This window comes from Mustela lutreola, chromosome 1, assembly GCF_030435805.1.
Source record: "Mustela lutreola isolate mMusLut2 chromosome 1, mMusLut2.pri, whole genome shotgun sequence".
Classification (NCBI taxonomy): domain Eukaryota; kingdom Metazoa; phylum Chordata; class Mammalia; order Carnivora; family Mustelidae; genus Mustela; species Mustela lutreola.
Window position 1 is genome coordinate 67955606 of NC_081290.1, and position 15790 is coordinate 67971395.

Sequence of the window (15790 nt, forward strand, 5' to 3'; positions counted from 1 at the left end):
TGGCTCAGTGGGTTAAACCTCTGCCTTCGGCTCGGGTCATGGTCTCAGGGTCCTGGGATCGAGCCCCGCATTGGGCTCTCTGCTCAGCAGGGAGTCTGTTCCCCCCCCCCCTCTGCCTGCCTCTCTGCCTACTTGTGATCTCTGTCTGTCAAATAAATAAATAAAATTTAAAAAAAAATAAAGGTTGGCTTCACTTTGCTCTCCATCCTTTCTTCCCTGTGGCTGGAGGGCCATGGGAGATGGGGAGGAAAGCTGGGGCAACCCTGAGGAAGAGGAGGAAGAGGCCGTCAAATGTGGCGAGCAGGGCTTGGGCAGAGGTGGGGTCCTGGCCACTGTGTGCCTCCCAAATCCCCACCTTCTGTCAGATAGTTCTGGTCCCTGCAGACCCCCAGCTGAGGCCCTGGTGGTTCTGATGCATCTTGCTCTCGGCAAGGCATATCAGGAGCGCATCTGACGGGACACGTAACCCTGGAGTGACCTTTCCGCATGGGCTCAGTTGACTTTCCATTATAGCTGATCGCCGAGGAAGGGGTGGACAGCCTGAATGTCAAGGAGTTGCAGTCAGCATGTCGGGCACGAGGCATGCGGGCCCTCGGGGTCACAGAGGACCGTCTGAGAGACCAACTGAAGCAGGTATGTGGCTGAAGGGCTTGCCTGTGTCTGGCCAGTGTAGATGGGCTTGTGGTGGAAAGACACCCCCAAACTCCAGGGGCAGCTGGACTTGGACAAGGGTGCGCAGTGGCCTGGCTCTATTGTGTGCTCACGTACCTGTGTGTTCACTCCTGGCTGATATTCCCATCCTGACTGTCCCACTCTGGTCCTGTGTGGACAGATAAGGACTCGGTTAACCTCCCTTAAAATCCCAGTTTGCCTTATAACTTATGAGGCCAGGGCCTTCTGCGTAGCTAGGATCCAGGCCAGCCCAGCCTGAGCGTCTCTTTTGGCTGTGCTGTGCTTTCTCCTGCAGCTCAGAGGGCCCTTGGTCCGCATCCAGAGCCCAGGTCTGCAGCTGGCATCAGTTTGCATAGGTTAGAGGTTGGAAGGGGACATCCACGGCCCTTGAGCTGTCACGTCAGAAGACCTAATGCATGGCATGGTCAGTGCCAGCTGCGCCCCCTCTCCACCCCCGACGACTCTGTCTGGGGGCTGTCCTCCACGTGTAGACAGAGACGTGTCCACACCTGTTTCTCCTCTTTCAGCACCTGCACTTTTGAGCATGTGGTCACCTAGTGGAAGCTAACCCAGAGGCTGAGTCCCCCTGTGTTTTCCCTGGGCAGCTTTCTTTGAGCACAGTTGGCCACGTGTGCTTGTGGGCCGCTGTTGCAAGTCCAAGTCTGTGGGTTTCTCTGGTCGTGGGTCCTCCATTTTGTCTCAGCTTCTGTCCTGTGTACAGTTTGTGTGGAAACCCTGTGTTGGTCTGGTCAGTTTGAACGCTGTTTTTCTGTCTCTAACACCCCTCCCAAAGTGCCTAGCCCTCACGGGGCCGGCAGAGCCCTGAGAGCCTTCTGAGACCACAGCTGCTGACCCCGCAGCATCTGTGGCGCTTGGACATGAAGAGCTTTAGGGGCGGCTAGTGGCGCCATTGGTGGAGCGGCCGACATCTCAGCTCGTGATCTCAGGGTCATGAGATGGAGTCCCATGTCGGGACTTTGCCCTACCTCATAAAAAAGTAAAATAAAAATTAAGGGGCGCTTGGGTGGCTCAGTGGGTTAAAGCTTCTACCTTCGGCTCAGGTCATGATCTCAGGGTCCTGGGCTCAAGCTCCACATCGGGCTCTGCTCAGTGGGTAGCCTGCTTCCCCCTCTCTCTCTCTGCCTGCCTCTCTGCCTACTTGTGATCTCTGTCAAATAAATAAAATATTTTAAAAAATAAAATAAAAATTCCTAAAAAATTAGTAAATGAAGCAATTCATTAACAGAGTGTGTGGTCACCACGCTCCATGCTTTCTGAGCTTAGCAGCCAGGCTGCTAGTGCTCGTTCACGACCCTGGGGGCATCTCAGGCTTGGTCGGCTGAGGTGGGCATCAGATCGTAAGAGGCAGGAGTAGGTGGGCCTTGTAGAAACTGAGGAGTCTTGTTTTGGGGGAGCCCTTCCTTGAGTGAGCTAGTGAGTCCATCTACTGTAGTCCCCCTCCGCCATGAAACCGGAAGAGAGAAGATCCCAGGGTCCAGGTCCCAGGAGAGGCTGGTGGGAGGCGGCCAGCAGGTGAGCCTGTCTTTTCCCCCATCTGCAGTGGCTGGAGCTGCACCTGCACCAGGAGATCCCGACGTCCCTGCTCATCCTGTCCCGGGCCATGTACCTCCCGGACACCCTCTCACCCGCCGACCAGCTCAAGTCCACGCTGCAGACACTCCCAGAGATCGTGGTATGTGTGCCAGGAGACTGCATCTGTGGCTTGCTCTGGAAGGCAAGGTGCCCTCTCGCTTCTGGGGACGCTCCCCACACTGTCTCGTCAGTCCACTCTGATGCCGAAGGTTCCTGTGACAGCACAGAAGGTGCCCCTCAGCTGCCTTGCAGCATGTCCAGCAGATGGGGTTCCCAAGTGGGAGTCTAGGTGCAGGTGATCTGGGAGTGCCGTGGGGGCACCTCAGGACACAGACACCCCCTCATCGTCTCCCCTTTGTGCAGGCGAAGGAGGCCCAGGTCAAGGTGGCCGAAGTGGAGGGTGAGCAGGTGGACAACAAGGCCAAACTGGAGGCCACACTGCAAGAGGAGGCAGCCATCCGGCGTGAACACTTGGAGAAGGAGCTGCAGCGGCGCCCCGACGCGGCGGTAAGCGACTGCCGGGTCCCTGTGCCTGCCTGGGTAGCGCGGGAGCCACACGGAGCATTGGGACAGGCTACCGGCCATCTGCTCCAGCTTTTCTAGAAGCTGTTTGTGGAACCACATTGAGAGGGTCCTATCTCCTGTCTTCTCCCTGGAGTGCCCAGGGGATGGGATTGGCTGGCTCTCCAGTGGCCCAGGTGCCAGCGCCCAGTGTGGCCGGCTCCACCAATGGGCAGAGGGGCAGCACGGTGCCCACTGGCCCGGGCAGTGGCTGTGTTTGCTCTGGAGGCCATGGGGCAGCTTCGTGCATTTGTCAGGGAAAGACTGAGGATGAACGTAGGTGCTGGTACCATGTTAGACAGGGGCCTCCATGGACCTGGCGAGTGCCCATGCACAGCTGCATGAGTCGTGGAATGTGCCCATCAGAGCCTGGCGGGGACACCTTGTGGGAGACACACCCACCCCCCAACGCTGGCTGCCAGGCTTTCGTGAAAACCTCCACTGGCGCGCAGCCGGCCTGTTGACAACGCGCCCTCGGTCTGTGTTGGCGCCGATGCTCCAGGACAGCAGCTGGGGTGCCATTCAGTGCTGAGCTGGCAGTGGCCTTGCATTTCAGAAGGAAGTGGAGCCGGAAGTGGCGGCAGAGGCTGCCCCTGGGAGTCCTGCGGCCGAGCTGCAGCCCGGAGTGCCTGAGGCTACCCTGCCATCAGAGGCCCTGAAGGACACGGCCCCTGTCCTAGAAGGCTTGAAGGTAACCGTGCATGCAGGCCTGGAAGGCAGGCCATGTTGGAGCCCAACAGGAGGGTGAAGAGGGGGCTGGCTTGTGGGGCGGGGGCTCCAGAGGCACCGTGGCCTGGCTCAGGGTGACAACAGACGGTCGTGGGGGTGTAAGGGGGGAGGCCACAGCTTGGAGATGTTCTCAGGAGGCCCAGGTTGCTGTGCGAATGGCAAGCTATGCTCCCAACTCTGGGCCTGAGTGGCTGGAAGGTGGAGGTGCCCAGTGCTTGGGCCCCTGGACCCTCTGTCCTCCCAGTGGCTGCACAGTGGGAAGGAGGGGGAGCTGGTATGATCCCCACCCAGCCTGATGTGCTGGGCACCCTAGCAGGATACTGCTTTCTAGGGGGTCTGACTGTCCAGGTGGTAGCCCACTTCCCACGTAGGACCCCTTCTGTCTGGAACTGCTAGATGTCGGGTATGGGAAGTCTCTGCAGACAGACGGCAATGTTGGTTTGGCAGCTGGAGTACGAGAGAGACCAGGGCCGCAGATTCGTGTCGGTGGGGGATGGGGGGAGTTCAAGTGAGGTCCCAGAGGGGCCGGGACGCGGTGGCCTCCACGTTCGAAGGCCGGAGGAGAGACGAGGTTGTAGAGGGACCACTCGTGCTCCCAGCATGTCTACATGGGGGGAAATGTGTCCAGGGGAGGGTGGGCTTCATCAGGAGCATTGAGGGCTGGGTGGGGGAGGCATGAAGACAGACCCCTAATGGGGAGGGTGAGGTCATCCGTGGCTCAGTAGGAGCAGTTGTGGGGCAGAGCTGGAAGGAAAAGCTCCCCTGTGGGTGTCTCAGGGTGGAGCTGCCGGGAAGTGGGGGAATGCCAGCCTTCTCCAGGCCCGTGGAGAAGGAAGGCCCCACTGCAGCAGGCAGCAGGGAGAGCTGGTCTCAGGGAGGATCTAGACTACTGTTGCAAGAAGACTCGGGGTAGCAGATCTGAGCTGGTGCAGCTGCCTAAGATGGTCTGTGGTCCTCAGAGGCCATGTGTTTGGGTGGAGGAAGGTGAGTGAGACAGGCCTGCGAGGTGGGAGGCCAGGGCCATTCTGGAAACAGATGTGCTGGTAAGGACACATCGAGGAGGTTGGGAGGAAGAGGGTCCCAGGAATCTGGGACCAAGCTGGGCTCAAAGGATGACTCAGGGAGGGGTCAGGGTCATTTTTAAGGGGGTGGAAGGCTGGAACATGACAGCTGAGCAGAGATGGAGCCCTGCTGGGCCCTGGAATGCAGGTCGGGAAGAAGGGGCACTTGTCATTAAATAGAGCTGGGACAGTGACTGTCTTCATGGAAACAGATACATCCCCTTTCTAACTGTGAAAGGGCAGTTAGACCGGTCAGAAGAACTGAGGTTTGGTGAGGATTTCTTAGCAAGAAGCACAAATCTTTACAGCTACAAGCCTTTGTTCCCTGGAAAGTTACTGTAAGGAGTGAGAAAAGCAAGTGCCTCCGTCCCCATTTGCAGTGCGACCTTGTAGGTTTTACCTGTCCTGGCCGTCTGCTGGGGCTGCACAGAGAGCCTGATTAGTTCTCCCTCAGGTAAGGACATTGAGCTTGTGGCTGAAAGCCTAGGGAAAGCCAGATCCATGTGGCTTCACAGGCCAAGTTTCTGGGGAGATCCTTCAGTGCTCCACAGAGTATTCGCAGAAAGCCAAAGAGGGGGGCCATTTCCAGCTTTTGAGATGGGCTGATGCCAGTACCAGATCGCTGGGAGAGCACTGCACAGCCGTATCTTTCGGGACGCAGACGTACAAGTTCTGAACCAACTCTTAGCAAATCAGATGCAGCTATTCTGTGAAAAGGCTAATACATCGTGATCTCCTGGGGCTTGTCCGGGGAATACAAAACAACAGTCAGTATAACGAGCGTATTGACAGAATGAAGAGAAAAACCACATATGAGCATCTTGATAAATGCAGAAAAAGCACTTCACAGAATCCAGTATCTGTTCCTGATTTTAAAAAAAAAAAAAATTTCCCAGCCAGCCAGTCGAGGAGAATGCCCTCACCCAGCGGGGAGCATCTGTGGAAACAGCTGCAGCTCACTCAGTCCCTGGCATCCGCACTCGCTGCCCCGTTCAGCAATGTGCTGAGGTTCTGGCCGGCACGGTTAGAGGAGAGGAATGAAAGCACACAGTCGGAAGGGGGGAGCAAAACTGCCTGTCCGCAGAGGGTGTGAGCAGCCGAAAATGATTGCCGCTTCTCTGGGCCGTTGATGAGCAAGCGACCGGCAGTCTCAGTATGGCGGACGGTCCCTGCAGGGAGCATCTGGGCTGAGTCTGACAGTATCGCAGCTGTGCTGTACCGCTGAATGCTGAGGTGCTGCTGAGGTTCCTTACTTCCAACGGGTGTTCTGCATTTGTGTGTGCTGGGGTCCTCATGAGGTGTCCGTTCTGCCACTGATGCCCATGACTGGACCCATCAGCATCCCCACAGGCTTGGTGTGGAAGTGGGCAGGCTTGTTCTAGAACATGTGTGCAGACTGAGAGGAGCTAGGATGGCCTGTGGTGGAGGAACAGGTTTGGTCTGTGCTCTGGCTGGGAAGCTGTCCGGCCCCTGGAGGCCCAGGACAACACAGAGATGGGGAGGGGGACTCCCAGTGAGGCGGGGGACGACGTCCTACATGCATGAGCTCATCATGCATGATGTTTGTCTGACCTGCTGGAGGGCAGCTCTGAGCCAGCCTGGGGACAGAAAGGTTTTGGGTGGCTGACAGGTCTCTCTCAGTTGGTGATGGTGTCCCGGGCTTGCGTGCGTGGTGGCACAGGCACATCTGGGCACATGGGGGCAAAGGACGGGGACTGTGCGTGTGTCTGCTAGCCTCTGCGTGCACGGCAGGAGCAGACGGTGTGATCAGAAGAGCCACTGAGTACTCTGGAGGTGGGGGGTCAGTAATGATTTTCCTCCAGCTGGGTTTCTGTTAGGGCGCTTATGTGTCCTCTGTGCAGGAAGAGGAAATAACGAAAGAGGAGATCGACATACTCAGCAATGCCTGCTCGAAGCTGAAAGAGCAGAAGTCGTCCCTGACCAAGGAGAAGGAAGAGCTGGAGCTGCTCAAGGAGGACGTGCAGGACTACAGCGAGGTGGGCGGCAGTGTCCTGGGGATGTCCTTGGCCCCCTTCTGGGGCAGCCGGTGGTCTCTGTGCAGCTGAGTGCCCGGACTCTGCTCCTGGCATGGGCTGCTTACCCTGGCAGTCCATAGGCCCATGAAGGGACCAGACCAACAGTCTGGTCGCTTGATAAATGAAATCCTCATTGCAGTCATGTTTCCCTGGTAGACATTTCTTTCTTACACACTAACTTTTTTCATTTACTGATTTATTTGTTGTTGTTGTTTTGAGATTTTTTATTTATTTATTGGACAGAGATCACAAGTAGGCAGAGAGGCAGGTAGGGAGGGGTAGGTGGGGGAGCAGGCTCCCTGCTGAGCAGAGAGCCCAATGCGGGGCTCAATCCCAGGACCCTGGGATCATGACGTGAGCCAAAGGCGGAGGCTTAATCCACTGAGCTACCCAGGTACCCTGTTTTTTTTTTTTTTTTTTTTTTTTTTTCCCTGTTTGTTTTTTAAAGGAAAACCTGTCTGTTTTATAAATGTTACTTCCAAATCTGATTTGAAAGCGCTGTTTCAGGGTACCCAGCTGGCTCAGTTGGGTGTGTGATTCCATCTCAGGGTCGTGAGCTTAAGCCCCATTTGAGCTGTGGAGCCTACTTCATGAAAGAACTATGTTTTCATAGATCCATTGGGAAAAGATGACTAGTTTTGAGATTGGTGAAAATAATCAGCCATGTTCATGGCAGGCCTGTTGATGCAGTGGTTCTCTGTTGGAAATCCGGGGTTCACCAGAAATGCTGAGCCCTTCGCCTCATTCCCAGCCCCACATTCTATCCTTCCCTGTAGTGTCTGCTTATGAAGACGGTCATGACTTGGGATTTAAGAAGGCATCTTCTATTCCCCAATTTTTTCATCCATCTATTTATTCTTTTAACAAATATAAAGAAAGTTGAGCTTCACACAGATACTATTTTCTTTGCAACACAGACCATATTTGAGTTTGCAAAAACAAGTGATTTGTACGGAAGGTGCAGACACGATTGTGCAGCTCCATTTGCAACCTGGAATTTATTACCTTTGGGTTAATTTAACTACTTTTACGAGATAAACAGAGTTGTGTGGGTCCTTTTTATTTTATTTATTTATTTATTTTTAAGGATTTTATTTATTTATTTGACAGACAGAGATCACAAGTAGGCAGAGAGGCAGGCAAAGAGAGGAGGAAGCAGGCTCCCCGCTGAGCGGAGAGCCCGATGTGGGGCTCGATCCCCAAGACCCTGAGATCATGACCCGAGCCGAAGGTAGAGGCTCAACCCACTGAGCCACCCAGGCGCCCCTATTTTGTTTTTTTTTTTAAAGACAATCTTATGACTCCATAATTTTGTTAGGATTTGCAAGAGATCCAGAAGGAGCTTTCGAAGACCGGCGAAGAAATCTATGTAGAGGAGTCGAAAGCCAGCAAGAGGCTGACGAAGAGGGTGCAGCAGATGATTGGGCAGATCGATAGCCTGCTCTCACAGCTGGAGGCAGGCCCAGAGGCCGGCAGGCTGGGTCCCACGGCCGAGCAGCCACCCGCAGGGTGAGCATGGCCCCGATGCTGGGCACTGGGAGCTGAAGTTGCATTTGTTGGCCCGGGTGTCCAAGCCCTGAGCTTTCACCCCATGGTTCCAGCCAGAAGCCTAGCCCCACCTCCATCTCCACTTGTCGCTGTTTTACTGAAGGAGATCTTGGGGTCCTCTCTTCTGCTCACACATGCACACACATGTACACATGCATATGCACACATACACACAGGCACACTTTGGCCAATACCAGGACCACTATTCCCCGCCCCCAGCCCTTACTCTCCAGGCACTATAGGCCACATCTGTCCCCAGACTGCCATCAAGCTGGTCCTTCCAGAATGTGCCTAGGATACAGCTCCCTTGGACCATCCCCTGCCACCTTTCTTCCTGAAGCCCCCTACACACAGGCACTCAGTGTTGTCGCCACTCTGGAGGTCATCGTGTGAGTGAGGAGCTGTCGGGCTGCTAACCACTGCTCCTATGGGCCGGGCACTGTGCTCTGAGTGCCCGCATCTCTAAGAGGGAAGGAGAGCTGGCTGCAGACTTCCTGCTGTCCCCAGGTTGGGGGGCCTTCACCCCCAGGCGAGGTCCGTGCCCTTCCTGAGTTGACCTGCTGGGCTGTGTCATTGTTTCAGCCCACCTGACCTCCTCGGACAGGGCAGCACAGCCATACTTGGCCCCTGCCCCCCAGGCCACTACACACATAGGCCTGAGGACCACTGCCCAGGAACCATGAGGCTCTGTCCTCAGCAGTGGAAAGGCTTCCTGGGGGGCAGCGCCCAGGGAGACCTGGGACCAAAGGAAGAATTCTGGGTTTATGTCCAAGTTGGGTGGGAATTCCCAAAGGCAGGGGCTGAGGAGCTCTGGAGGGAGGGTTGCCTGGGTTAAGGCTAACCCTTAGGAGGCCTGGTGGGGCTGTGGGTGTGGCTGTGCCACAGGCAGGCTCTGTCCCCCCCAACCCCCAGGGAGACTGTCATCAGCATCGCTGAGCTCATCAGTGCCATGAAGCAGATCAAGCACATTCCAGAAAACAAGCTCATCAGCTTGGCCTCTGCGCTGGATGAAAACAAGGATGGCAAGATCAACATCGATGACCTTGTCAAGGTGAGTTGGGACCAAGTCAGGGCTGCCTGGCCCAGCCAATGGCTGGGTCTGGGGGAGATATTTTCCACATGTACCCCGTCTCTGTCCTCACTCTAAACCCTTGGCTTAGTCAGGATGTGCACCTAGAGCAGCCCGTATGCATTTTGACTGGCCACTAAGCCTCTTGTGTCCTCTGGTGGGGCTGTGGCACAGTCAGGAGAGTGCTGTAGCTGTAGGTTGTTTAGGGCAGACTCAGGGAGGGAATGTGTCAGGCTTCCCTCCGGGCCAGACTTCAGCAGGTGCTGCCTGAACCCTGAGGGGGGCTGAGCGAAGCACTGGGGTCCCTGGGGCCAGGAGTTGGGCAGCTCAGGAGACTGGGAATGGGATTCCATCTTGATAAGAGGGACTCCACGGAGGGCGCACTCTCCTCCTGGCTGTTCGCACGGCTTCTGGTCTCTAGCTGGTTAGTTGTTATCCCCAGGTTCACCAAGCATAGCTGCTAATTGACTGGGTCCTCTTGAAGGACCAGGTGTTACCAGGAGCACATGCTAATGGCTTCACTTTGGCAGCAGCAGAGGCTGGGAGGCTTGTGCCCACACCAGCTGCCCCTTCCTTGGGGCCCCTTCCATGCTGTGGATGGCAACTCAGATGCTCTCACCCTGCACACCCAGAACCACGGGGATGAGAGATTCCTGAGGAGTCTCTGTTTAGGGCATGCCCTGACCCTGCGCCCTCATAGTGCCACCCCTGCACTCCTTCCCCCACCCCTGTATCCTCACAGAGCCTGTGTCTCCTGCTCTCTGAGCCCCTCATAGCTTTTTAAAAATATTTTACTATTTAAAGAAAAGGAAAAAGATTGTATTATTCATCTGACAATGCACAAATGGGGAGGAGCAGAGAGAGAAGCAGGGGCCCCACTGAGGAGGGACCCCGGCATGGGACTTGATCCCAGGACCCCAGGATCAGATTCTGATTTGAAGGCAGATGCTTAATCCCTGAGCCACCCAGGCGCCCCTGCCTCATTGCTTTAACCTGGCCTCGGGTTTTGGAGCCTGTTGGCCTCCAGGGGTGGATAAGGGTCTGGTACTGCAGAACCAAGGCAGCAGAAGGACCCCCATGGTCCTCTTGCTGGGATGGAGGAGCTGGGCTCCACCTCCCCTGCATGCTCTGCTGGGAAGGCACTGCGTGGGGGCAGGGTCACCCCTGAGCCCCTCGTCCCTTTCTCGTGTGCATAGGTGATCGAGCTGGTGGATAAAGAGGACATCCACATCTCCACCAGCCAGGTGGCCGAGATCGTGGCCATGTTGGAAAAGGAGGAGAAGGTGGAGGAGAAGGAGAAGGCCAAGGAGAAGGCTGAGAAGGAGGCCGCGGAAGTGAAGAATTAGGGCCTGCCCCCGTCCCGGGCACCTTGGGGCCCCTCCCGCATTGGCCTCCGTCCTGCAGCGCCAGTTGTCGGGCCCTGCTGTGCTAGTGAAGTCTTTGAGGTGATTCTTAATGACAAACCTAATATTTTGTCTGGAATAAATCAGAAACTTCCATAACCAAGTAATTTTTAATTTTCATCATTCCATGAAGATTCATTCAGTCTGGAATCCCAAACCCTTCCAGGGAATCATGTCTGGATTCACAGAGTGGCACGATGCTGCCGTGGCCCCAGCCATGGTGGCCACATGTATAGCCCACCGATGCTGGGGAGTCTACACAGGCTTCCTGGTTCCGGAGGTGGGTCCAGGGCAGGAAGGTGCCTCCCTTCCAGCGTGCACTGTACCCTGCTGGTGCCTGTCCCAGGAGGAGAAAGGGCCTGCTCTGTGGACGCCCCATGCCTTTGGAGCTTGAGGCATACAGATGGGGAGGACAGAAGCGCAGCCCACCATGATGGCTCAAGAGAAGACATGCCTATTATCTGCGGACCTGGAGTCCTGACCAGCAGCCTACGTAGCAGTGATTCCTGCACATTTCCAGAGTCGTCTCTGGCACAACTGGGATACTGTGGCCTCTGGACAAGCACAGATCTGCGACAGGGATGTGGTGCCTTGTGCAGGCCTCCTGTGACATCAGTTCTTGCTTGGTTTAACCTCTGGCATGGCCCTAACCCTTAACCAGCTGACTAGTACCGGATGTTTGCACACCACTGTGCGTCCGCCCTGTAACAGCGCGTGAGAGTTATGCTGGGAGAGATGCTCATGAAGCCCTTAGAAAGTAAGGCTTTCTACTCGACTGATCATGGTGTCGTGGCTTTCAGAGAGTCTCCCCGTGGGTGACCGAGTGGATCGTGCTGAGCGTTCAGGGATGGTGAGGGGCGCTCTGGGCATACGCTCCTGCTCCCGGGGTAGGGCATCCTGAGGGGCTTTCAGAAAGGCGGCACCCCTGGAGGGGGGCCAGCCCAGCACTCGGGCTTTGGGATGTCAGGCTCGCCTGATGCACCCCACAGCTGGAGTGGGGCAGCATCCATGGGCTTGATGTCTGGCCACCTCAGCACCCCTGGCAGCTTAGGTAGGGGTGCTCTATGGGGGCTGGGGCTGTGGTCTCAGCTCCGTCAGACCTGTCCTTCAGACACCAGGTCTGTTATGGGCAAGAATGTTTTCTTGGGGGAATGCAGGCATAGGCTTGGAAGACCTAGAAACAGAGTGGCCAGGTGAGCCAGGACAGGAGCATGAGGGCCCAGGAAGGATGGCTTCCAAATTACTTGAAATGTTTTACTCAGCCATTAAAAAGGAAACTTGACAAAATAGGAATAAAATTCTGTATTCTCAAATGTAAACCTTTGTAAAGTAACAGTTGGGTTCTAAAGGGTTTTTATTTCGATTATTTGAGAAAGAAGTATATATATTCTAGATGCTTAATTAAACTATTTATGAATTACCTTACACTTCCTTTAGTGGTATGATATTGAGCTGTAGGAAGTGGGTACACGAGCTTGGGTCGCTCGTGGGCCCTGCGAACGGCGGCTGTCTTTCTAGCAAGCAGTTCTTCGGCTGTGCCCAAATCCCGTTTACACCCTCGCTGCCTGGCGTCCTGAGTAGCCCCAAGGTGTGGTCACCACCATGGCCAGCCCCTTCGCTGCGCCCCCTGCTGTCTGCGTCTTCCAGGGGAGACACTTGCCGCTTCAAACACCGCCCTGATGCTGCCAGGCTTGCCGAGGGCCAGGGGCCCCTCCGGCATTGGCCCCGGTGGCAATGGTCCTGCGGTAGGCCCCCCTCAATGCGGGGAATGTTCCTGTCCTGAGCTGTTAGCTGCAGCAGAGTGTTGGGTCCCGGTGCAGGCACAGCACCGGTAAGTCTAGAAAGCCATTCTGCACAGTGCGGCTTGCAGGGGTGGCTCCCTCGGCCTTCCTGTGTCACCTCCGGAGGGGCCTGCGGTGTCCACACCCCTTGAGAAGGAAGCAGGAGTTCTTAGCACGGGCTTCATCCTCCACGTTTTATTTTTTTATTTTTTTTTTTTTTAAGATTTTATTTATTTATTTGACAGAGAGAGATTACATGTAGGCAGAGAGGCAGGCAGAGAGAGAGAGAGGAGGAAGCAGGCTCCCCGCTGAGCAGACAGCCCGATGCAGGACTCGATCCCAGGACCGTGAGATCATGACCTGAGCCGAAGGCAGCGGCTTAACCCACTGAGCCACCCAGGCACCCCAATCCTCCACGTTTTAAACACCCGCTCTTGTAGTTGGGATTCGGGAAAATAGTGTGTGGCTTCTAGATCCCTTTTGGAATATTGAAATCCAGACTTTTTAAAAGATGAAGGGCACTTTGTAATTTTTAAAGAATAACCTCCAGGCGGTGGTTCTCACAATGCGGCCCTGGGCCGGCTGTACCTGAGAACCACCACCACCCCACCCCCCAGCTATGTATAAATGTCTTTTTTTAGAAATAGTGTTTTTATTAAAATGCTAAGTTAATGTTCCTCTAATAGCTCCAAGTAGGATTTTTGAACTGTGTGACACATCAGAAGTCAAGGTGGAAGCCATCTGAATCGTTGGAATGTCTGCCTTTGTGACCACTTGGGGGTCCGCTTCTACCTTTGCGGCGGAAGGGGGTGGTCCGTGGCCCGTGGGTATGGCTGTTCTGCTGGGAGACCAGGTTCCAGATGGACGTCTGCCTGGCGGAACCATGCCTGGGTGGCCTCCGCTGCACACTGGCTTCACGTCCTGTCTGATTGTGCCCCCAGTTGGACCCCCGTGCGGCGGGTAGGTGCTCAGTGTGATGTCCGGAGGAGGGTTAATAAAGCACTGTCGCGATGACATGTCCACTGTTCACTGCTTGCTTTGTCCAGACTGGGAAGTAGGCCGTTGCCTGACCTGGCTTTCCCCTGACCCCAGCCCTCAGCGGACGCTGTGGGACCTGGGAAGACAGGACTGGGATCCTGGTTGAAGGATCACCCAGGAAGGCCCAATTCCATTGGGAAAGACTCTGAGGACACCCGAGAGTGGGGACAGTGGTGCCCAAAGGTGTGCACTCCGCTGAGGGGTCCTTGATGATGCAGGGGCCGTCCCTCCACTAGAGGCTGCTCCCCAAGCCTGGACAGGGCCCAGAGAGCTGGCTTAGGTCTGCCTGCACTCTACCCCCAAGTATAGAGCTGAGAGGGCTGCCAGGCAGACAGGACAGACAAAACGATGCCCTCCACCGTCTCCAGTGGCCTCACCACGGGCACCAGGCTGCATGGGGTGCTGTGTGGGATCCCTCCACCCTTGCTGAGTCCTGACACCCTTGCCTGCACCCTGCCCAAGGGCCACCTTCACTAGTCTCGCATTTGTCCCTGAGGCTGGCCTTGGCTGTGTTTCCTCTGCCTTGTAGGTCTTGGGAGCTCGGATGCCGCTTTAGAACTGCGTGGGAGGGTTTATTTCTGTGGGTGCAGTTGTGAGTGGGGGACTGGTAGATCTCCGCTCTTGCCTGCCCCCTGGCCTGGGCCCTGGGCCAATAGCTCCATCCAGGTTCTTTAAAATGCTCCTGGCAGGCGCCTACATGCCCTCAGGGGAGTCAGGGGCCTGGTCGGGAGCATGTTTCTTGTCTCCACAGTTAAGAAGGCCACAGAAAGACACCAGGGTTCTGGGGATGCTGATGAGGGTGCTGGGGGTTTGCTTAAGGAGATGGCTCTAGAGTCCTGGGGACAGGGTACTCCTGACCAGAACGAGGAAAGAGTGAGGGTGAAACATGGAGAATGGGATGTAAAGAAAGATCACGTCCCTGCAGTGGTCCTCTGTCTGGCCAGCCGGCTGGTGCTGGTGCCAACTCTCCCATCAGAAAGTAGAAAGCCACTCCCCAGTCTTCTCAGGAGGAAGTTCCATCCCCGCGAGGTGTTGAGGGAGAATTCCAGCTGGTGGGCCTGAAGAAACGCTGGAATTTAGCGTTGCAGCTTTCCAGCCTGGGCACCATTCCCTGGAACAACTGGGGACAAGGGCTGCTAGCCATGTGCCCCTTGCTGTGCCCCACCCCTCTACAGCGCTCCTGCCCCAGGTACCCACCCAGTAAAGTCTGACGACCCCACAGGAGCACCAGCATATCCAGAAAGCAGGCCCTTCCAATACGACATCGTTGTGCCCCCAAAAAGCTCAGGGAAGGGGGGAAAGGCCAGGGGTTCTTCTGGGATGAAGGCAACCAGATGAGGTCCGGATTTAAAACACCTCTCACTGCACTGCAGTGGGGGCGACTGGAGTCGGCCCACGCGGGCGGATGCAAGTGTGCTCCGTGTGGGGCTGCGACCCTGCAGACCTTGGCAGCTGCGGCCGAGTGTGTGCGTCCACCCGCCTGGGAGGAGGATGCAGGGTGTACAGCTGGTGTCCAGCCTGGCAGAACAGGTGGGCGGCATCTGACAGGTCAGGAATAAGATTGCGGGGTCCAGGAAAGGAGCCAACCCCGGCAGCTAGGGGGAAAGGTGAAGGACGGGGCCTGGAGCTCCAAGAACCGGGGAACTCTCCACCCTTCGAGGGCGGTGGCTTGTGGACGCCTCTCTCCCTGAAACGCCACGGAGGCCTGTTCGAGTCTGGGTCGGACCCCATCTGTCCAGGGATTCAGAAGACACCCAGGGACTGGCAGCGGGGCTTGCAGGAGGAGGCGAGCCCGGCCGGGGAGGGGAGGGGTCGCAGGTGAGACAGCACAGGTGTAGCAGGACAGGGGCGGGGACCTGGAGTGGGTGGGACCGGCAGGTGAGGGGCGGGGCTTGGAGTGGGTGGGACCGGTAGTGAGGGGCGGGGCCGCGGGGCAGGTGGGACCTGCAGGTGAGGGGCGGGGAGGCTCCAGGCTGCGCGAGGGTGCAGGGCTGCCCTTGCTTGCCTGTCCAGTGCCCCAACCTGCCGGCCTGGCCCGTTCGTCTGCCCGCCCGCGTCCCGCCCGGGGTCTCGGTCAGGCGTCCGCAAGACTCCCAGCTCCCGGGAGGCCTAGCCCCGGTTCTCGAGCGCGCCCCCGGAGCCCCGCGCGGGCGAGGAGCTGGGGACTTGGCGGGGATGCTTGCGGGCGGCACTAGAGGGCGCTCCCGGCCCGCGCTTCGCCTGCCTCCCCAGTTCCTGCCCCTCTCCGCCCCCCATCAGCTTCTCCTACCCCCGCCGTCCCCATTTGCCGGGCCCCCCT

At 56.7% G+C, this 15790-nt stretch overlaps 1 protein-coding gene and 1 long non-coding RNA gene across 4 annotated transcripts in view; one reads left to right on the plus strand and one right to left on the minus strand.

Annotated features, from left to right (window-relative positions):
- The window catches only part of LETM1 (leucine zipper and EF-hand containing transmembrane protein 1), a 38902-nt gene extending 26805 nt beyond the window's left edge, over positions 1-12097 (plus strand). Inside the window, exons 7-14 of one of the 2 annotated variants that reach the window (XM_059167143.1) lie at positions 514-633; positions 2234-2365; positions 2629-2772; positions 3386-3517; positions 6479-6613; positions 7971-8161; positions 9113-9251; positions 10466-12097. In XM_059167143.1, coding sequence (XP_059023126.1) covers positions 514-633; positions 2234-2365; positions 2629-2772; positions 3386-3517; positions 6479-6613; positions 7971-8161; positions 9113-9251; positions 10466-10615 — 1143 coding nt within the window. In that variant the 3' untranslated portion in view covers positions 10616-12097. Of the gene's footprint in view, positions 1-513; positions 634-2233; positions 2366-2628; positions 2773-3382; positions 3518-6478; positions 6614-7970; positions 8162-9112; positions 9252-10465 lie in introns of both variants that reach the window. The other variant, XM_059167133.1, reaches the window with a different exon arrangement.
- A 113-nt stretch (positions 12098-12210) lies between these two features.
- LOC131827150 (uncharacterized) lies at positions 12211-15749 on the minus strand. 2 transcript variants are annotated; one of them, XR_009351909.1, is made up of 3 exons: positions 14689-15743; positions 12858-14602; positions 12211-12632 (listed from the first exon to the last, which is right to left on the minus strand). It is a non-coding gene; the product is annotated as an uncharacterized LOC131827150 (long non-coding RNA). The 2 variants fall into 2 exon arrangements; XR_009351908.1 differs by having other exon boundaries at positions 12858-15749.
- Between the last annotated feature and the right edge of the window lie 41 nt (positions 15750-15790).